General features: G+C 51.1%; 1 protein-coding gene and 1 long non-coding RNA gene across 4 annotated transcripts in view; one reads left to right on the top strand and one right to left on the bottom strand.

Moving 5' to 3' along the window:
- Aldh1a2 (aldehyde dehydrogenase 1 family member A2) overlaps positions 1–3,361 on the top strand; it is an 80,621-nt gene extending 77,260 nt beyond the window's left edge. The window contains exons 13-14 of the mRNA XM_063254281.1: positions 1,659–1,750; positions 3,142–3,361. Of these exons, the coding sequence (XP_063110351.1) occupies positions 1,659–1,731 (73 nt within the window). The 3' untranslated portion in view covers positions 1,732–1,750; positions 3,142–3,361. The remainder of the gene's footprint in view (positions 1–1,658; positions 1,751–3,141) is intronic.
- The window catches only part of LOC111753389 (uncharacterized), a 32,704-nt gene extending 11,838 nt beyond the window's left edge, over positions 1–20,866 (bottom strand). Inside the window, exons 1-2 of one of the 3 annotated variants that reach the window (XR_010049108.1) lie at positions 20,690–20,866; positions 8,164–8,241 (exon numbers count right to left, since the gene is read on the bottom strand). This is a non-coding gene — a long non-coding RNA (uncharacterized LOC111753389). Of the gene's footprint in view, positions 1–8,163; positions 8,242–8,317; positions 13,821–19,164; positions 19,369–20,689 lie in introns of those variants that run through there. The other 2 variants (XR_010049107.1, XR_002788188.2) reach the window with 2 other exon arrangements.
- Between the last annotated feature and the right edge of the window lie 793 nt (positions 20,867–21,659).

Raw genomic sequence — 21,659 nt, 5'->3', positions numbered from 1 at the left:
TCTGAGTGTCCCCATGCCCTGCAGCCTGGCCATCTGTCAGAGGGACCACACACAGGGACAGGCGCTTCCATGGCGGGATGCTGGCCTTCATGCGAGTTTTTCCTGTTAATCGTGGGACTATGCATGCCTCAGACCTGAACTGGGGTGGACAGATTTCAGAGAGAATTGGAAACACCCACACTCCCAAGCCCTAGAGGAGCACTGCCCGATGCCCCTCATCTGTCTCCTGGTCTAGCCCTGGACCTGCCGAGATGGCCCTTTGGTGCAGGGAAGACAACAAAACCCTTCAGTTTCACTGAGCAGGGACTGCATGGGCTGAGCTTCAGGACTAGGAGGCCTCCCTGGAGCCCACAGCTGGGGATGGCAGAGCCTCGGCTGCTCATCCGCCCTTTGCTTGCCATTGTACTGCTCCAAGGCTTCTCCCTGGCACCCCCAGGTGTGCTCCTCTGCCTCCGGCCAGGCCACAGGCACTCCCTGCCCAGGACCTGCCTGGACAGCATGGTCCCCACTGCTTCCCTGTGCCTGTGGGGACCGTGGCTCCACCGTTCGGCTGCCCAGTTTAGACTCCTGTTTCTCATAACCTTGGGATCTGAGCAGGAGGCACATGGGGTACAGGGAAGGAGAAGGCAGGCACCTCACGTCAGCAGAGGGCAGGACCACAGCTGGGCAGGCAGGACTGAGCTGCCGGAATGGAGGTGCTGATGGTGTGCCTCTCACTGTGAGCAGGCGGCCCCCTCAGGCCAGACAATACCCTAATCCTGCCTTGGCCCTCTGGTGTCCCCTGGGTCTTGTCAACTGTGAGCAACCTCAGCAAAGGGACCAGAGCCTTTAAAAGGGAACAGAACATGCCTGATTTTACGATGAGATGGGAGAAAGAACAGATAAGTGGGAGGAGGCGAAGGGAGGCGAGAAGAGAAAGGTGGACGGGAAAAGAGTGCCTGCCTGCTAGTGGCCCCTTGAAGGTATGCAGGGGTGGATGTGGCCACCTGAGGAATGCCCTCCATCTATTCCCGACTACTGAAAGTTCTGCAGAGGTCTCTTGACCTGAGCCCAGCACTGTCCCTGCCCCCTAGAAATAGCTCAGTGTTTGTTGATTGAATGACTGACAATCCTTGGCCCATGAAAAGTCCCAGAGAGGCAGTAGCCAAAGGAAATGTGGGAAGAACTTACTAACAGCTCCCAGTTCCTTTCCAGACAGCTATTCTATTGCCTAAGTCTTTCCTCTGAGTCTGTGGGACATGGACTGCACCACTCAGGACTGCCAGGAAGGGGCCAGGCCTAGATAGTGGGTCGATCCTTCAGGGGCGGCGACCAACTGTGGGGGCTCACATTGGGGACAGCCATTCTTAGAGGGCCCAGAACACAAGCTGGGGCCTAGCGGGTGGCCTCCTTGGTCCTTAGAACCAGTGGGAACAGCGACCCAGGCACTGGGACCCCAGTCCTGGCCCACCCTGGAGACTCTCTGGCGGGGCTCACCCAGGCCCGGTGTGCCCGGCTTTCTGTGCAGGGGTGAGGAAGGCCCATTGTAGGTGGTTCTGCTTGGCTCCCCCAGACCTGCAGCTGCCTGCTGGTAACCTGCACCTCTCGTAGACTTCCCGCCTGGCTCAGGCCTGGCTGCCAGGACCTCGGTGCCCAATCTGCCCATTCCTGTGTTTCAGGGGAGAGCTGGGCTTGCGAGAGTACTCAGAAGTCAAGACCGTCACTGTCAAGATCCCGCAGAAGAACTCCTAAGGGACCCGGAGGAGAGAAGGTGACGGTGGCCTGCATGCTCCCCTCTGCCTTCTCTGTGAGGCCTGTGCTGGAGACGGAGTAGGGCTGTGGCCTTCTTTACAGGTTGTGATGATGACACAGGGTAGGCAGGCCACTCAGCTGGCGCCAAGTAGGGGCCAGGGCCTGGGCTCTTCCGGAAAGGGTCAGCGAGGCGCGGAAGGAGAGAGGGGGCCATGGGTGCCTGTGTCGCTGAGAACATCCCTCACCAGGACAGGTGGCCTCCCGCTGTCCTCACCCTCCTGCTTCCAGTTCCTCCCCATCAGCAGCACCCCCACCCTCCTCCAAGGAAGTCTCAGCGGAGCTCATTTGGGACAGATGTTTGGGCCGGGAACAATTTTCCAAGGTTTTGCAGCCAAATTACCATTTCATGTTATCCATTTCTTCAAAGCAAAACATGAAATAGTTTTAGTTAGAGCCAGACCAGGCTGACACTGCCAGGAGCTGGTACCCCACAGATGTTCTAAGGAGCTGAGAACTTGGGATGTTCCTGATCCACTCTGGTTCCCTTAGATCTATAAATAATGCGAGTAGAAGATCAAGACAATGGAGAGCAGAGGTCATCATGCAAGGGTGACTGCTTCTGAGTTGCCCTTGGCAGAGTTCTGACCATGCATACATGCATATGTGTGTGTGTGTGTGTGTGTGTGTGTGTGTGTGTGTGTGTGCATGCTTTTGGGGGGCATGATTGTCTTTTATAGGTGATAAGATCTTTTGCAAGCTTACTTTAACCAAAAAAACAATGCAGGCAGACTTGAGAAGGTAATGAGGCTGGGTGCTTTGCAAAAACAACCTCATTTCCAGCAGTGGCTGCCAGGTCTTATACTGAACTGCTGCAGCAGCTGGGACCCCACAGTGTCCCCGCACCCCAGCCCTGCCACCTCAGCGTCCATCATGCCCAGAGCTGTGGTGTGAGTCTTCCCTGTGAAACCCATGGCAGTGACTTTGGGGGTCCCGGTTGGCCTGAGGATTTTCTTCTCTGCCACATAGCCATGCCCCAGCAGGCTCCACCTGCCTCCCACCTGGCCGGCCCGTCCCCAGCCCACCTCGGCCTACAGCGGGCAGGCGTGCACCAGGCTTGCCTCCTTTCCCTCCCAAACTCGCTGTCCTCCCCTCTCTGAATGGAGTCCCCCAGCATGGTAGAAACAGCATTAGCTCCTTCTCTCCTCTCCACGGCTGCCAGACCCAAGCGGTTTCTAACCACAATGAAGGTCACTTATTTAAAAGTACCAAACATTCCCTAGTGAGTGTGGAACACGTACACAGCCTTCCGCGTGTAACGGTTTCCGGCTTCTTAACCATACCATTTTTCTGTGCCTCACCCTTGCTTATCCACGATGTTTTCAAGAAATCTCTCCTTGCTGTTATTTGCAGACAACAGTTCGAGCTGCAAGCTGATGCCCGGACAGAAGCCGGCTCTCCGTGTCCTTCTGTCGAATGCCCTGCGCTCCCCCCACAGTGCATCCAGCTGAACACACCCGTTCACCTGCTAGTTACCTTCCAACTGAGACATCGAATGTGAAGATGGAGGTTTATTTCTTTTCACTGACTTAAGAGGAAACCGGTGCTAGCAATAAAGCATTTATATTGTGTACCCCTTGGGACCCCTTGGCTGTGTTTGTAACTCTGTGCCCCTTGAGATCCTCTGGGTCCTTGCCTCGTGGCTGGGTTTTCCTGCTGTGTTGCTCTCCTGGTTACTGAGAGAGATGCTGGGTTACCGGGAGGATATTTTTTATAGAATGGACGAAGGTAAACAAAACCTTGTTTCCTGGCACTATTTAAAATCCCTGTGTGCACATAGTTTTGTGTGACAAAGAAATAAAACAAACCAAAAAAATGAAATATAACCAAATACATGGATGATGTTTCATCAAAATTCCCCACGCTGAGCATGCAGTGTAGAACAGTTTGCAGGACCTGTCCTCATCAGCACAAGCTAGACACAGCTGTGGGCATTTCCCAGTAATTTATTTTCCAATGTGAAATGAAGACAGAGGCTGACAACTTGCTAAGATATTTTTGCAGTTGTGAAAAATACAGCTGTGATGGGGACTGCACCACAACCAAGAGCAGTGATGGCGAACCTTTCAGAGTGTTTGATGATAATAAGCAGCCAGATGTGGCACGCGTGCCGTGGGTTTGCCATGGCATGCCGCAGGTTCGACACCACTTGCCTAGAGCTTGTGGGCTCTGTGTTATCACTTGGAGCTTTGGGGGAGTGGCCCCCACCTTTTGGACCCACACACAATACTTGTAACCCTTGGCACCTCTGTTCCAGTTCTAGTTAAGTGAGACAAAAAGTAAATCTGGTAATTGAGCTAAGTCAAGCCAACCTGGAGGAGAAGACCCATTTTCCTGGTTTGGGGTGTGGTGTTCTTGTCATGGGTTCCTTCGAGGAAGAAATCACAGAATGCAGGCCCTGGACCCAGGGCAGAATGTGATGGAAGGCAGGGCTCCATGAGTCGACCTTGTGTGCAGAGCCTCAAGTCATCGGCAGGACATGAAACAGGCCCAGAGCACCCTTCGGTCTGAACAGCGCTGTTCTGACGTGTGTGTGTGTGTGTGTGTGTGTGTGTGTGTGTGTGTGTGTGTGTGTGCATGGCGGTGATGTGGAGGCAGCAGATGCAGGACAGCGTTCTTGCCAAAAGCAAGGCCTTCAGAGGCAGCGTGAGGCCACACCCATGAGGAGCAGCAGGAGAGCTGGGCAGGGGCGCTGGGGCTGGTCACCACAAGGCAGCAGGAAGTGGGGCTCGCTGGGGTGTAAGCGGCGAGTGGCAGCCGTGGAAAAAGCACACAGGTCTGGAGCCAAGTGGGCGGAAGGCGTTTTCAGACTCGTGACCAGGGAAGGGCAGTGTCAGCACCCTGAAAGCTGAATCTTGAACAGAGTTTGGGGCAGGATCTTGGCGTTCAACTTTGGTGTGTGAATGGCAGGGTGAGGCATCGGGGGAAGTTTCTGGCTGGAACTGGTCCAGGGGACCTGAGTGCGGCACACATGAAAGATGGATGGCTGAGGGAGGCCAGGGCCAGGGAGCAGGGCCAGCAGGAGCGCTGTGGCCGCATGGCCTCCTCCCCTTCCTCCCTCCCGGGTGAGTCCTGCCTGGTGTAGAGCCTGTCCCAGTCCTCGTCTTGGTCCGGGAAGTTTATATTTGTAATTCTACAGAAAAGTTATTGGAACTCCAATAAGTTAATTCCAATCCACCACCTATGGCGAGAACAGACACTAAGACGTATTTATAGTTATGGAGAGACAAGGAGCCTCAACTCCAGCCAAGATGAAGGTTCATCGAAACAAAGGCCTCACTGGATTTTATTAATTGGTGAAGAAGGGAGTGGCTTGAGGATGAGTGACTGTGAGACTGGTGGGAAGCGCACAGGCCCTAAAATCACCTCTGCAGGATGCAGAGAGGATATGCAGAAGGAGCAGTCTGCGTAACACAGTTGAGGTACTACCTAACGTTTGGCGCTGGTGCTCCAGCTCTGATGTGTGAACTTTTCTGCCCTGGGATGTCATAGCCTCCCTTCTTGAGGCTCAATTCCCGTTGACAACCCCAAAGTGGTGGCTCTTCATCCTGCCAGGCTCAGCCATGCTTTTTGGGGAGCCGTGGGGTGAGGAAACACTGACTGTCACCTAGCTTCAAAGATTATGTGTCAGCACCTGAGCCAGCCCTGTTTACATTGCTGAGAGCCAACTGAAGGGAAAAGGAAATGGCTTAGCCAGTGCATGGAGATAGGGCTCGGTTTAGCCAAAGTGGAGATAGTTGCTCTTTATTCAAGGAGAGCCCAGCATGGACAGGTGCTTTGTATGCCCAGCACAGCTGCTCCTGGGGTGTCTGTGGTGTAAAGGGGGCTTGCTCCGCAGTCTCACTGACCTCCTTCCAGACATGCACATGCAGCTCACCATAGGGCAGCAGTGCAAATGCAGTGACACTCTGCCCAAAGCAGCACTGAGGAGCAGCATGGCAGAGAGGCAAGCACAGTGCTGCAGAGGGGCACAGGAGGTGAGAGACCCTCACAGGCAGACACTTTGCTTCCACATCCCCATCCCCCACTGGGAGACCTCTGCCCACATCTCAGGGGTGTGTGAGAAGACACCCCTGGATGAAGCACCACTTTGGGGCATCCTAGATGTCACACAAACACACAGACACAAAACAGCTCCAGCAAGCAAAATCCTGTCACTTTGTGGGTCAGTCGGTGGGGCATAGGCCTCTGTACCTCTCACACAGCTCTGAGGGCATCCAGCAGACCCTAGATCTCTGGGACAGTTCCTGCAGGAAGCCTCAGAGGGGGCTCTGAATATCTCCAACCAGTCAGGCACAGGGGGACAAGTGTGACCTGAATTCTCTAGGCCTGTCACTGTGCAGTTAGACCTGCAGGCCAGGCCAGGCTCTCTGTGCTACCCTGAATGTCCTCCACAGCCCCTGCTCCCAGCAGAGACCAGCTGGAGGTGACAGCATGGGAAGTCCACCGCAGTGACTCAGAAAGTCCTCTTCTCAGAAGTGCCCCTGTCTGATTCCTGCTTGCCTACCGGCCAGACTGAGGAGGAAATCAGGCTGCCACTCAGCTTTTAAAACGAAACTGCTTGAATAAGCTTTCCTTTCTCCAAGTGTCTCCAGCCTGGTTGGGACCTACTTTTGCAAGTACAGGAGCAGGTGCAGGGGCTCTGTGGCTTTGAGGGCTTGGGCCTGGCTGCTTGATTTGTTTCTCAAGAGCCGCCCTGTTCTTCCTCTCCTCATGTAGTTGGTGTTATTCAGCAAGGAGGCTCGAGTTGCCTGATTTCTTTCACTGCATGGTTTCCCCAGCCTATTTTCCAAATGTGCCTATGCCCAGGGCAGCATATGAAGTCCACCAGCTCAAGCTCTCCTGGCTGGAGCGGGCAGAGATGCCTCTGGCTCCTCCTCAGTCTGCAGGGGAACACAGGGACTGTGGGAGCCTGGGGAGGTCTCTGTCTCTCCAGTTCCAGATATGTCTTCATCCCATGGTTTTACTTTCCCCAGAACCTCCCAGCTGGTACCTTTGATAGCTCTCAAGACTCCCATGGATGTAGCTGAACAGCAAGGAAAAAGACCCCGGAGAGTTGGCAAAGCCAAGGGGAGGATCTGTTTGTCAACATCTGAAGCCCAGGTTCATTCAGAAACAGCACAGGTTTCGTGTGAGACAGAATCAAATCCAGATGCCACTTGTTAAGACAATTAAGCTCAGGCTCCCGGTGGCCCGAGGGGGTTGTGATGCCCACCACGCCCTCAGAGCTCAGAACACTCTCTGTTCTCAGCCTGCTCCCTCCTGGAAAGGCTGTGCTGGAGGACACACTAAGCCTGCCAGGGCCTGGGAGAGGAGGTCCTCACACACCCTGTGCCTGCTCCCTCGGGTCCAGACCTGACAATGCTAATTCCAGAAAGAAGAGCTTCCCGATGGGCTGAGGGACAGATTCCCTGGAGCACTTCACCAGGCTGGCTCTGTGCCATTCAGACTTCAGTTTCCTCACCTGTAAAGAAGGGTGGGAAAATCTCCAACTTCATGCTGCGGTCACGTGGTGGAACAAGACTGTGCCCATTAAAGCACTCAGCCCCCACAGTGAGAGCCCGAGCAGATGGCACCAAGGGGGAAAATCATATTCCCCACTTTTTCGTCCTGGGAAAGCCAGACATCTCCCGTTTCCTTCTACAAAGAAGCCAGGGAAGACGCCGGGGTGGAGGCAGATTAGACTCAGGGGACACTGGTGCGTGGGAGGACAATGACCATCTAAATTGAGCTCATCTCTGCCCAGTCCATCCAGCTCTACCTGCTGAGTCCCTGAGGTCCCTGGTGTCTCCTCAATGCATAAGACACCCCTATCCATCTAAAAGACCAGGTAGCAGGAGGGGCTGACGATACACAGGCAAGGGAGCCCAGTGTTAACTCACTGGGGCTTTGCCACCTGATGCCAAGCATTATCTGGGGTTAGGATATAATCACTGGATCACCGCTGTCGTGATCAGGGTGCCTGAACTAGAGGAACACGGTAGCCTTTCCCCTGGGAGAAATGACTCATCTGATTGAAAAATTCCCAGCCAACCCTGGCAGTCCTGGGGCAGTCAATGGCCACTCCCTTCGAAGACAATCAGTGTGAGACAGGAGCTGCCCTCCTGAAGGCCACACCGTGCTGCCCTGCATGATAGGCAGGGGCTGCCCGGGTGGAAAACAGGACCTCCTTCCTTCCACATACAGAGAGCCGCACCAGCTCACCCTGAAGGGCGCAGACAGGAAACCGAAAGATGCCCGGGCCAGTTCTGCTGCTTGTTTTGTTTCATTCCCACAAGAAACTGCTATTCTAGCAAATCAGAAGCAACTCTTAGCCCCGGGAGGAATCGATAACCTTACAAAACCTAGGAAAAATAAACTCATGACAGAACTCACCAAATCTGAGGGTGTGTGTGGCCTTGGGGCTCGATGACCCACGATTCCCATCTGGCTTTTTACTTTGCCTCCTTTTCCCTGTAGAAGATAACAAGTGAATTAATGCCACAGCCACATACATATTGGAAACACTTGTCCTTTTTTTCCTACTCACTCTCAGCAATATCGAGGACTTTGTAATCCATCGGCTTGTCAGGAATCCTTTTGCAGGAAAGGAAACCACAGTTTTTAGCCTTGTCTACACAACACATTGTTCATCGCTGTTTTTCTAACCTTTAAGCCCAGTTCCAGGAGAAAGGTTCCCGCACCCTGCAGGGAACTGTTTCCTACTCTGAAGGGCAGTCAGGCCTGGGAGATGCGCTCATTCACACAGGCTGGAGTCACCGCAGCCGTCCGCAGCGAGGGCAGGAGGGTACCAAGCCTGACAGGAGAAATTGGGAAGCAGGGGAAGCAGTGGAGACCCACAGCCTCACGTGTGCATAGGGGTGTGGACAGGAAGACAGCGACAAAGGGGGGGACCAGGCCATGGAAGACTGTGCAAACCCTGCAGTTGAGGAGTCTGACCTCAGTGCCACCACCTACCAACTCTGTCCTCCTGTGGGCCAGGGCAGGGCCTCCAAAAGACTTGGGCATCTGTGTCCACAGCAGCTGCCCAGGCAGAAGCAGCTGGGGACCACCACAGGGCTGGGGCACGAGCACAGTGTGCCCCGCCAGTACACACTTTTGCTCCCAGTTCTTTTCTTACAGTGAATCCCAAGCTACTCTTCTTCCTTCTGGTCAAGACTGAAGTTGCCTGAAAGGTCCCCTTTACCACTTACCTAGTCCTGCAGTAACTAAAGCCAAACCCCTCGGGCTCAGAGCTACTTACACATAAACACTAACATGTAATACTGTCATAATAATATCCTTCAAAAAAGAAGAAAAATTGGGCACACACTAAACCATGAGAGAAGCTTAAAGGTATTATGGGAAGCCAATCAGCAAAAAGCAAAACCAAAAACAAGCACTGTAGGATTTGGCGTGTCTCACAGAGGAGAGTCCTGAGTTCCTGAAGGCTTAGGGCGGAGGGCACTGTCAGGAGCAGTGCGGGGAGGTGGAGGGGTTCACAATAGGGGCGTTGAGGTCACATGGCAAGGGGGAAGGTTCTGGAGCTGCTCGCCACAGCCGCACAACCATGTGAAGGACTGGCTGTCACTGGTCCATGGATTCACCTTGGTGAAGGAAATTTCTGTGGTGTATGCATGAGGTTACCACAGTACAGTTTTTAAAAAATACTTTCTCATAAAAAGATCTGGTAAATTCACATGCAACTGATCAGACCGCAAATCTGAAGAACACCTGCACTCGAGTAGTAGGGAACCCTTAAATCAATGCTCTGCATGGTCCAGGGAAGCTGCAAGTGAAGAAAAACTGGGGGACCTCTCTTGCTGACCCGTTTCCTGACACACACTCTCCCCTCCTCCGGCTGTGGGCCCTCTGCGATTCTGTGTCCGCCTTCCCTGGGTTGCTGCTCCTCTCTCCTCTGTCAGGAATGAAGTTATTCCATGTGGACCCCTTGCTGCTCACCCCAGATCACATTCCTGGGGTTCAGGGCTGCAAACGTTTCAGTGTTTTCGGGAACTGTTTCCCAGTGCCTGCACTGAAAACAGGGATTGAAACAGAAAAAACCGAGGCAAGGGTGATATAATAGGATTTTACGAGGCAAAGAGGACCTTTGCGATTATTCGATCTAATGCCCTCATGTTTCCGATGTAGATGAGCCAAAGAAGGAGCAGCTTCTACAGAGTAAACCCTGAAACCTGGCTCCTGCCACTTCAGTCTAGCGCTTTCCTCCTCTGGCTCCTAGGACTGAATTTTGGGGAAAGGGATGTCCTGCTGAATCCCCCGTTATAACTTTATGGAAGGAAAACATGCTGAGTTTTTTGTTTTGTTTTGGGTTGTGGTTTTCTGCAGATATTTACAGAAAGTTCCATGCAATGCTCATTGAGCCATGAGTGCCCACTTAGACACATCCTCACTCAGGTCCCCGGGCCAGCTTGAAAAATGAGGGTTTTGAAGGGGAAAGGGCCTGGGACAACCAAAGTCTTCTTTGCATGAAGAGACTTAGAGAGAAGTAGAATTGGGAGAGAAAGGTGCTGCGGCTGGGGGAGGTGAGCATGGTGGACCTCGGGATCCGGAAACCCAGATTTTATTGCTTTTCATTTCTAAACATCTTTGTGACTTGGCCCAGCCAATAACTCTCAGAGCTCAGCCCTCTTTTCTGCAAGACAGGGTCCTCAGTGGAGAGGGAAGAGCTGCCCTGCAGGGCAGGAGCTCTTGACCCTGGAATCAGCTCCACTTCAGAGAATTAGCTAAGAACAGATGCCTTGATTTCTTGAGAGTTTCATGCAGTGGAACTAGAGCAGGGCCCTGAGGTCTGTATTTGCAGTTCATCTTCTTTTGGATGTGAACTGATTTGGTTAGTACTGAGTAGTTAATTGCATGCGTTAGAGTCTAACTTCAAAAGGAAAAAACGAGTTTATTGTACATTGTAAGATTCCTCCCATGCTTTTCCTGGTACCTTAGAACTCTTCCCGGAAGCAAATCCAGTATCATTTCTTGGGATCTGTCCAAAAATGTCCACTGCAGCTATGCCACACAGCCAAGCACTGGCCCTGGAGCTCCCGGGCAGGCCAGGGTGCCTCTGAGTTTACTCAGTATGTACATGCCAGCCACCACACATGGGTGATGAGTTTTGAGTTCTGTGCACCTGTGAGCCTCACCTGCATGAAAGGTCAGTGCTATTCAGGCCTTGGAGGGCTCAACCACGTGCCACCCAGAGTCTCTACCCATGGAGAAGCTTGGTTCTCTCTTTGGCAAGAAACCAAGCAGGCAGAGCTCTTTCTGCTCAGACAGCCTGGCAGTTTCCAGGTCATTGGACAGAGGACTGTGGGGACCTAAGAACCAGAGACAGAAACCAACTGAGGTAGAAACTGCTCCTCCCGGGGCTCCTGTGGGGAGATGCAAGCACTGCCCTGTGCATGGCACCTCTGCCTCCTCCTCTCATCTGCTGTGGCACTGAAAGTGAGACTCCAAAGTTGATGGATTGTGTTTCTGAAAAACCAGCCTAGAAGAGAAGCTCGAAGTCTAGGGAGGAAAGGCCCTCTGTTCCTGCTTTTTGCACCAGGAATGGCCTTCTAGACCTTCTGTTATTGTCCCAACACCCTGTGTTTCCACATACTCCTGCCCTTAGCTCATAAATAACACAGTGAAGCTTCACCAGGGGTCTGGTTTTGGACAAATTATCTTTTCAGCACTTGGATCAGTTTACTTCCTAGCTCAGTTGTTTCCTGTGTGTCTCGGCATCCAACTGGCTCGCCTTGGCGCTAGATGTGAGGATGGGCTTTGTGTGTGAGTGGGTGCAGGAAGAATTCCTTGGAATTGCTGAAAATCTGGCACGCACTCTGCACACCCTGGGGACGGCCTGCTGCTGTGGAAAGAAGGATCCTTGACTTCGAATTGGGGCACCTGGGTTCCAGTCCCAGCTGCGCACTGATTCCACACCCTGGCCCCAGAGGCCTAATCCTGAGAGCTGGCTTCCTCTTCTCAACATGCATCCCTCTAATTCACGACCGTTTTTCATGTTACACTGCTGTGCTTAAGCCTTTCCACTCCCCCGGACAGCAGTGTGAGCAATCCCATTTTACTGATGGTAAATAAGATTTGAGAGGATATCAGCAACGTTCTGCAGGAACTGGAGTCCAGTGTTCGCCCCCTGGGCCTCAGAGTGAAGCACCGGGAGAAGAGATGGAGCCCCGACCTGGGCCTGTGCCAGGCCTCTCCCCACTCCACAGCTCTTTCCTCCAGCCCAGACTTCCTACCCACTGGCGTCTTCTTCCTCCCGTGGCACCCGTGCCCACTTTCCTCCACCTCTTTCTTCGGGGCATCTCGCCTCGTCCTTCACACAATCAGCATAGCAACTCACCCAGCACTGGGCACTACGGTGAATGCAGCAACCAGAGTGAACGAGCCTGGTCCTTAGGAGCTCCCTGTCTAGGGACCAGAACAGAACAGGGAACAGAAAAGTAAATAAATCACAGTGATACCGTAGATTAAGTGCTGTGCTAGGAAGAAAAAGTTACAGTGGGAAGGCAGAAGAAGAGAGTGATAAATTCCGATAATGGAGCAGAGCGAGTTTGGGGGGAGATTCTACAGAGAAGGTGACATCTGAATTATTTAATACTTCCTTGCTTCCAAAAAGGATTTTAGAAGGATGAATAGAGGTTAGAGATCAGAGAGTGAGAACATTGTGATTTACTGTGCAGCCAACCAGGTATCAGATATTTTTATTTGTCCAGAGGAAACAGGTAGAAGACACAAAGGCATATCCAGAGTCCTGGTTCTCTCTGAAACTGGGGCTTCTCCAAAATTTTAAAAAGCAGAGGTAAGCAACAAAAGAAAACCCCAAGTATATAAAGTCAAATTTAAAGGGAAAGTATGCATCAGCCAGGGGTAAGGAAAGTCATGAGGTGCTAGTGGGATCGCAACGATTGATTCCAACAGCCTGGGAGGGAGACCAAGTCTCCCATGCCAACAAATGGGAGAGATGCCCGTGTGCTCTACTCTGAAACTGGGATTGGACCTTGGAAGGAGGTGGATGGAACGTGATCCAAAGAGGGGCCCTTGAGGGTAAGCTCACCACCATGGTCTGTGATCACAAGGCCCTGATTTCCACCAGGCTCCTCTAGTGTATCAGACTGGCATAGACAGAAGACTGCTCTGTTGGAATCCAGGAGGACCAGACAAAAGTGAAGATCAGGGAGGCCAGTACGGGGAATGGGGTGGAGCCAATGGTACTCAGCTCAAGGCCCAGGGGTACACATGGTAATGCGGACAGTGGTGGGGAGACCGTCCCGGAGGTGCTGAAGAACACAAATCCCCCATGGGCACCAATGCCAAGTGAGGGGACTCTGTCTGCCTGCAGGCCCCCGGCCTCTCTGACTCTTGGCACGTCCATGCCCAGGCCTTCGGGAGCCCTGTAGAGCACTGCTAGTGTGTTAGCTCTGGCCTCTGAGAGGGTTGTGGCATGCTGTATGCTTCCTAGACCTGCTGCACCCTGCCACAAGTCACATTCACAGAAAGTACACAGAGCATTTACTGGCTGAAAATGACACTTGTTCTCATGACAGTGTTCTGTTGCAAAATGGCCTGAGATTGAAAAACAAAACAAAACAAAACCGCCTTGCATTTGACCAGCTGGGGACACTAGAATAGAAATAGGTCAAGAGGGACGTAAGGCTAGTCTGGAGGCAGCCAGGCTTCCAATCTAGGCTCCGCCATGTGTGTGAGACTTGGGGCGACCCCATCCCTTCTCCTGCAATGTGAGCAAGAGTGACTAAGTAAGCTGCAGTGCTTGGGGTAACACACAGCACAGTCCTGAGTTCAATGTGTACAAATATGCACACAGCAGACTAGGAGAAAGTCCGTGGAATGTGAGCAACAGACAAATTACCAGCGTGTGGAATAAAGACCTTCCAGCAATCAATGAAGACAACATGAAACTGAATTGAGAATACAAATAGGTAATTCACAGAGAAATGAAGTGGGCAGTCAGCCTATGTCAGCAGAAGATTCTCGTCCCTACTGGTGATCAGAGCGGTACACGTCCACCATCGTGAGCTGCCATCAACGTGGATTAAATAGAATTCTGCGCAGCTCTACCCTAGTAAAAGCTTTACTTGCTTTTTTCCACGTTGCACAGAAAGAGGCAATGTTTTTAGACATATAGTTAAGTGAAGGAAACTTTGTGCAGAAAAGATACATAAATTAAGATACCATGTAGACTAAAAATGTGCGTGGACATATGATGTGTGTTCGCAGGGCACAGGTATCACCATCAGTGTGCGGAGAGAGACTTGGTGAGTGTCATGCTGGGGACTCTGGTTACTTCTAGGAAATGGCTTGGCAGGGAGTGAGGTACTCCAAGGAGACATTACAGGGAAGTTTCAATTCCATATAAGAACATGCTCATAGATTAGTCTAAATGGGCAAGTTAACAGATGAATGAGCATGTGCTTGCACACACACACACACACAGTTTGCCTCAGCATGAGGCATAATTAGAACTTCTGCCTCTGAGGTCAGACCACTGGTGCACAGCCCTGTTGCCCCACTCACTCTCTGTGGGCTTAGCTAAGCTCTCTAACCTCTTTTTGCCTTAATTTTCCCATCTTTTGTATGCATGTAATAGTATCTGCCAAGGAGAGTTGTGAGAAACATGAACTAAAACACAGTAATAGCTGAGTTCTCACACATGGGAGACTAGGAACACAGGGCTTCCAGCCTCTTCCTGCCACAGGTCAGCGAGCACTGCTCCCTTCTGGAACTGGACAGGTCTCCATTTAGTCCACTGTCCTACTGAGGAGGAGGAATCTAAGGGCAGAGAGTCTGGTGCCTTGTGGAAGGGGCGTAGCTGGTGAGCTCTGGTTCCCAAGCTTTCGTGCTCTAATGATACAAAGTCAAGTTCTCAGGTTGTAAAAAGGCATAGAAATGAAGCATTTCTGCAAAAGTCTAATAACGTCTCTCCTTTTACACACATTTCACTAGAATTCATCAGGAGGACAGTTCAATGAAAACCTTTAATCCTGGCATGAGTATTTTGCTTTGGAGAAGAGAGAAAATCAATCTTGGCTTGGCGATTCCCTTGCTCCCGGTCAGTGGTCCAAGGACATAAATCACTAACAACAAACACTTGTATTTCAAAGCATTTTCACATTTTATCTCACCAGCCCCCAAGACAGGGTGGGGAGGTCTCATTTATTATCTCTAACCTACAGAGGAAGAGGGTGAGACCCGTAGTTTAAGAGATTCGCCCAGGAGTTGGAGAAAGGAGTTCATTTCCCACTAAGTTAAATGTCAACTTGCACATTAATTTTTAACAATAAGCCATTTTGCAAGTTTGGACTACAGTTTCCTCAGGGTTGAGAGAAAGGCAGGTCCCAGCATGCTGTCGGAGGACACAGATGTGGCACAGGGACAGCTCACATCTCCAGGCTTCCTTAACAGAGTCACTTTCAAGTACGTTACCTTAGGAGGGCAAATCCATCCTGATGCTCCTTCCAGAAAAGTTACCATTCTTTTGCAAAAATGTTCTTAGTCAAGATACATTAAAGGCTAAAAGTAACTGCTTAATATTACTTTGGGTGGCAGATAAATGTAACTTGATACAGACAGCTGAGCCATCTTTTAAGCAAAGTTTAAAAAACTCATCCAAACATCCCAAGAACTATGTGCGGGTCCCCTTCGTGGGGTGCCCATCTGCATCGATGTCCAGAGGAGCGGCAGATGACATGGAAATATTAAAGGAAAACACTCCTCTCTGTGGGAGGCAGCACTCACTCCCCAGGAAAGAGGCATTTGGGAACAAAAATGCAGCTGTCAAATGCGGCGTGTGGGTTTGCGTAGATGTGTGGATTCAACACACTGCCTGCAAGGACTGAGGTCCAGCTGCAGGTTTATGGGAATAGAGTGTGGCATTTAACACACTCTAATGCACAGAGTTAACGCAAAAGAGGCTTCGCAGGGAGGGCACAGGTGGTTCCGCACTGGCACCAGTGGCAGGTGTAAACCGGAAGAGGAAGAAGCTCTGAAACCCAGGTCTCAGGTCTGGGAGAAAAGGTTCTACCTGGAGCTTCCCCCAGGCAAGACTCAGGAGGCGAGTCCTGTAAGAAAAGGGAGCCCACTCTTCCAAGAAGACAGAAGGACAGCCCTGCCTGCTGGGAGAGCATTCTAATGAGCGTCTACCTTTGGGGAGGGCAAGTGGCAAAGTGCAAAATCCAAACAGCCAACAAAGAAATGCACATGACCTGTGTGCTGGCGCAGTGCAGATGGCGCCCCCTCAGCGCCCCCCTGGGCTGCTGTGAAGGTGATGGATGGAGGTGGGCTTCCTGCTCAGCGGCTTCCGACTCCCAACTGCCTTCTAGCGGATTCGGCGTGACCATGTTCTCATAGCTGCCTCCGGGCACTGTTGCAGACCCTCACCTTCTGCGGATGGGCGCTCACAGCTACGGTTTTGTTGGTAGTACTGAGGGCTCCACCAAGGCCTTTACATGGAACCACATCCCCAGCCTTTGTGGTTTTTATTCCGAGTCAGGGGCTCACTCGGTTGCTTGGCTGGGCAATCCTCCTGCCTCAGCCTTCGCCGAGTGCTAGAATCGCAGTCGTCTATGACCATGCCTGATTCCGAAGAGATTTTTAAAAACTCTTTGCCATAATAAATAAACTAGATAGTAAAATAAAACTCAAACACCACCAAAATGAATAAATCTTCTAGAAGTTTGCTCATGAGATGCATTCTCTTTGGGGCTCTTTGGTCCTCATGGTATGGCTTAGGGTCTACCCATCACAGCAGCCTCACAAAAGGAACTGCTGAGAAAGACTGTGAACAAACAGTCCAGAGGAAAAACCATACATATGCAGCTGCCAGACACACCACAATTCCTTAAGGAAGTGGGAAATTCACTGGTAGGACAGTGCTTGCAAAGTTAGCAGTACAAGTTGCAACTTCCCCAGAAAATAAGCCGAGGCAGTGAGGTCTCCTGCTGGTGACAGGTGATGCTCCTGCCTGATACAAAGGAGAGCTCAGGATGCGCAGAAATCCTCCAGCTGTCTACGTATGGCACGGGACGCCTTCAGGACACCCTAAGCTTCACCCACCGTGGGCTGAGAACAAGCTACAAGAGAGAGGAGGAAAGAAGGGAGGGTGGTAGAAGGACGGAAGGAAGGCAGAAAGGGAGTTTGGATGTTGAGAAGTGTGTGTGCTAAAATTCTGGACCCCAAGGTGTTACAATTGGGAGCTCGTGGGCTCAGGGGACCATGGAAATGCCCAGTGGAGTGCCCATGGCTCATTGCGGGATCCCTTGGTGGGTCCTGCAGGGCCTCGCCCTGTGCCCTTTCTCTTTTGCTTCCCAGTGAAGGGGTAAAGAGTTCCCTTTGCCACGTCCTCCCTGCCACTGCAGTCTGCACTGCCAGCAGAGGCCCAAAAGGAGAGTCCACCCCTTGAAGGACCAGAACCTCGAAAACCATCAGTAAACAATAAAAAAGTACCCAGGTCTGCTGTTATAGTGATAGAGAGTTAAGTTACACAGGGTTGAGGGGGACGATTGTGGGGGTCCCCTTGTTGCAAAGGGATGAAGCCATTCTCCCTGTAGGAAGAACTAGTGGAATCTCGGCACCTGCCCAGTAAAGCAGTGGGACTTGAGCTGCGACCTGGAGACTTGCTCATCCTTGAACACGGTGTCAGGAAAGAGCTGCCTCTCCGATGGCTCTGAGACTGGGAGAGACCTGATGACCCTGAAAGGGCCATGCACGGTGGCCGAGTTCACTGCCAGGACTGAGGAAAGGCGTGTTGGGGCACAGTAACCGGCTCCAGGCAGGAGTAGCAACCCCTTGTCCCGGCTTTAACTTGTGAGCTGAGGGAAGAGGCTGTGGTACAGATGTGCCACTGTGGTCGGGCAGAGATACCTCTACTTCAGGAGATGGCGGCCCGCATCCCCACATCCCCGGGGCTGGAAGCAGGGCTCCTGAGAAGGCTTCATCTCCATCTGGAAGAACCCATGACCCTACACTTAGTAAACGTCCAGGCTGAGGGTAAAACAGTTCGGTTTTGCTCCAAACAGTTGTTTGGAGATGACCTCTCCACTTCGAGAAATCTCTAATCTGCCTGTGTCTGTTTTCCAACAGCAGTAGCTTTGTCTAGGAGAAGCTTAGTCTGTTGTTTTTCCTCTGGAACAATTCATTTTATGACCAGAAATCAAAGAACACAAAAAGCAGAAACACATCTTTCTCTCCACCTATTCTAACATGAAAGTTAGGGGAAGACGAAATGGGAGTTTCAGTTACTATGTCCTTACCCAGATGGGAGGCCTACATTCACTTTGAGTCATTGTTTTAAGTTGGTGTTTTTCTTTTTCTAAGATAAAATAATTTGCAAATTTAAAAATATGAGGTCTCCAGGCTCCTTCCAATCCACCAGTCAGATCCCCTACTGTGGCTGGGGCCTGGGATATTGATCTTGAAAGTCTCCTGCAATCCATATGCCTGTACTTCCCCTAAGTTCCAGGTTGATATTGGGAACAACCCAACAGCTGTTCTCAGACAGTAACTTCCCAAGCACAAATTAGTTTCATCTAGAATTCTAGCTCAGCCTGAGAAATTTCCTACAGAGCCTTTTCGTGGAAGTCATTCATTTTAACTTGGCTGAACTTGCTCTTAACCACACAACTCAATCCTTATTTGTAATTGAACTAGTAAAAATTAAATTCATTGCCATTTTTAGGTTCTATTATATGCTAGTCAATGGGGGAAACTCAGAGCAGAATATAGAAGTCAATGAATATTGGTCAACTGGAACGATTAAAATGTTTGTTACTTTGGCCTTGAGATAAGTAGACCTTGTATAATGTGTCTCCAAAATAGCTGCGGTTAACTAGAGTGGGTTTTCACGAAAAAATAATGGAATTATGTCTGTACTTGCCTTTGAAGAATAAACTTTCCTTTGGCACAATGGAAGAAGGCTGGACCAGGAAGAAAACAGAAGCAGGCTGCAGAGATCTATGACGCAGGCATCTCCAACAAAGTTTAAGCCAGTGGTGGTGGTGCAGGGGGAAAGGGGCGGAGCTAGACGTGAGATTGACAGGAAGAAGACGTGCGGACAGTGGACTACACTTCCGGAAAGAAGTCAGGAAAGCAGCTGCCATTCCCCTCCTCCTGCCATCAGGTGCCCTTGTTTGCCGAGATCCTTTTCTTCCTGTCTTGATCCTACCTCTGTTTTGTACTTTACCCACTGAGAACTGAAATATCACTATCACCATCCATACGGGCTCCACCTCTCAGCCCATGAGATCAGCCACAGACAAGTCCGCACCGGATGGATCCCAAGTGCTTACCACAAAGCAGTGGTACATGGCTTCCCATGGCCCAGATGTGCACATCTGCATTTTACCTCATTCTTACAGATCTCACCTTTCCCACTTCACAGAGGAAGAAGCAGAGACTGGTGCACAGTGCATCTTAGGGAAGCAGGGTGGGATGGCCTCATGCGTCTGCCTAACCAGCTCAGCCTGGTTTCCCAGCCCTCACCCCAGGGACTGCATTGACTCTGCCAATCAATGTCAGTGTTTGACTTGAAAGCGGAGCCCACGAAGTCCCCGCCTCCTGGGACTTTTGCACTGCCAGAAGAAATGATGTCCTGGAAGGTCCTTGGCCTGGACTCGGGAGGCCTCGGTGAATGTCAGCCGCTGCTCTTACAGTTCTCCAAGCTCCAGAGCCCTCGTTTGCCTAACCACACCACAGTGTGTTCTGCTTGGGGACAGGGAATGTTCTTCAGAAGGCTCTACCCACTATACAGGCTACTGATGAATTTCTACTTGCTGACAAAAGAAAAATACCAAATTCAAACAGAAGCACTCTTTCAGTGGCCTGCATGTCATTCAGTGGCCACATCTGATGCCCCAAGTTACTTAAAATGCAAAGCAGGCAGTCGGCAGAGACGCTGGTGCTCTAGGCCTCTCTCCCACTCAGTGGAGCCTCCTGTACATACCTGGAGGAAGTGTCAGTGTGATGAGTGAAATGTTAACATGTCCACGTGTCTCACAGGAGGCCCAGCATGTGGGCTGGAGGCTTTTTGGCTTACACTGGTTGGCAGTGAAGTAGAAGCTACAGAGCCTCTGGGATGTCCTGAGCTCCTGTGACACTGGCATCCGTGTTGCTGGCAAGGGCACAGGGTCTGCCCAGCAGCCACCAAGCACATGGGTAAACACAAGCCTCCTGCTCCACTCAGCCTCTCCCCCTGCCACTGCGGCTGCCCTCACACTTTTTCCTACACAGGCAACGATGTGCAGGTGGCAGGGTGGCAAGGGGACAGGGAGTCCTGGCATATGATTCGGGGGCATCATGGGGAAAAAGATCGCAAGGAAAACATTTCAGGAAGAAAGGAAGAGGCCTTGCATTCTGCCTGGGGGGATGGAATAAATGCTTGAGCAGCGTTCGGTCCAGCTGGGGAAAGGCCAAGACTAATTTAACCTTTGGTCAAATGGTTGGGAGTTAGCATTTCCTTTTTCCTCTTACATCACTCCCAGAGATTCAGACAAAAATAACATGGTCCCGATTACATGACATTATGGGCTCTGAAAATACACCAGGGAAGATGGTGTTGAAACCCCTTGGAGGCAAATTAATCCTAGCAAAACAACAGCTGTAAGACTGATACAAATAGGAGAAGCAACAACATATTGGTTCCAGGCTTGTTTGAAAGTTGATTGTAATCTAAGCAATTAAAAAAGGGCAAAAGGCACTGATTTGGAGGGGTTTCTGTTGCCTCAGCATGGTGCTTTATATCCAGAATAGATTTATGAATATAGAAATATTCATCTGTCCTCTGCAAGCTGTGGCTTGCTGTTTGACACATTTGGGGATTTAATTCCTAAATTCTGGTTTCCATCTTTATGGTTTAAAATTGAGATAAATGTCACAGTGAAAGGGAGCTTACCTCTGCGGAGTGGGGCTTCTGCGTCAGCCTTCTCACTGGGAAGCCATGGTACACGAGCTGCCTCTGCCATGGGCTGTGTGCTCGGGCCAGGCAGCAAGGAGTTGGGCACCAGCCCCGCAACCTGGGCTGAGTCTGTCCGGAGCAGACACTTGAGCTTTTCCTGAAAGCACAGCCTGTGGCCCCTGGAGGACAATTTGCAGAAATTGTATGCACCATTTACACTCAAAAATCAAAATATTTCCTCTCCCCGGGACACAGCAGCCCTCTCCACACCCGCCTGCTTTGCAATTGGGCATTACTTAGAGACCCAATATGAACCTTAGAAAAGAAAGTTCCCAGCTGGAACAGAAGTTAGCTAAAAGGAACACACTCTTAGGACAAGAGAAAATCGAGGGTAACAGGGTCCATACTTAGCACAGCCTGATCTCAGCCCAGTGCAGCCCGCTGCTGCAGGTACAAACATGGAGAAGTCCACTTTGTGCCTCACGGCCTCGCAAAGGGCCTGGGAAGGTGAATGATACTCTCTGGGAAGCGCTCATCTGGGCCCAACAAACAGAAACAAACAACTAAAGAAGCTGTTGCTTTTGATAGGGTTGTAGTTACCTTGGAGGGCTCTGCAAACATTTCTGTAACTGAGTAGTGGCTGGCACCCCCAAAATAATTTGGGGGATTGGGCTGACTTCTAATGTATTTAATGATAAGAGCAAAGACTCCCGGGATAATAGCTATGGAATTAGTGAAAAAGTAAAACACTGACAGTCTGGTGAGCAAGTGGACCACCACGGCCGTCTTTCCCTGGGAAACAGGGACAGTGGTTGGGGCGCTGCTAGCATTGGAGGTGGGGTTAATCTCTGGGGAAGAGACAGCAACTGCATCACAACAAGAGGAAGTAGGTGGCCTCTGTGAAGGGTACCTGACACCAGGGAACCCACTCACCTACCCATCTACCACTCAAGGGCTCTTCTTTAAT

The sequence above is a fragment of the Cavia porcellus genome, unplaced genomic scaffold (genome assembly GCF_034190915.1).
Source record: "Cavia porcellus strain 051 isolate PalLab524CR breed Dunkin Hartley unplaced genomic scaffold, mCavPor4.1 scaffold_8, whole genome shotgun sequence".
Classification (NCBI taxonomy): Eukaryota; Metazoa; Chordata; class Mammalia; order Rodentia; family Caviidae; genus Cavia; species Cavia porcellus.
This window is presented reverse-complemented; position numbering and strand designations above follow the sequence as displayed.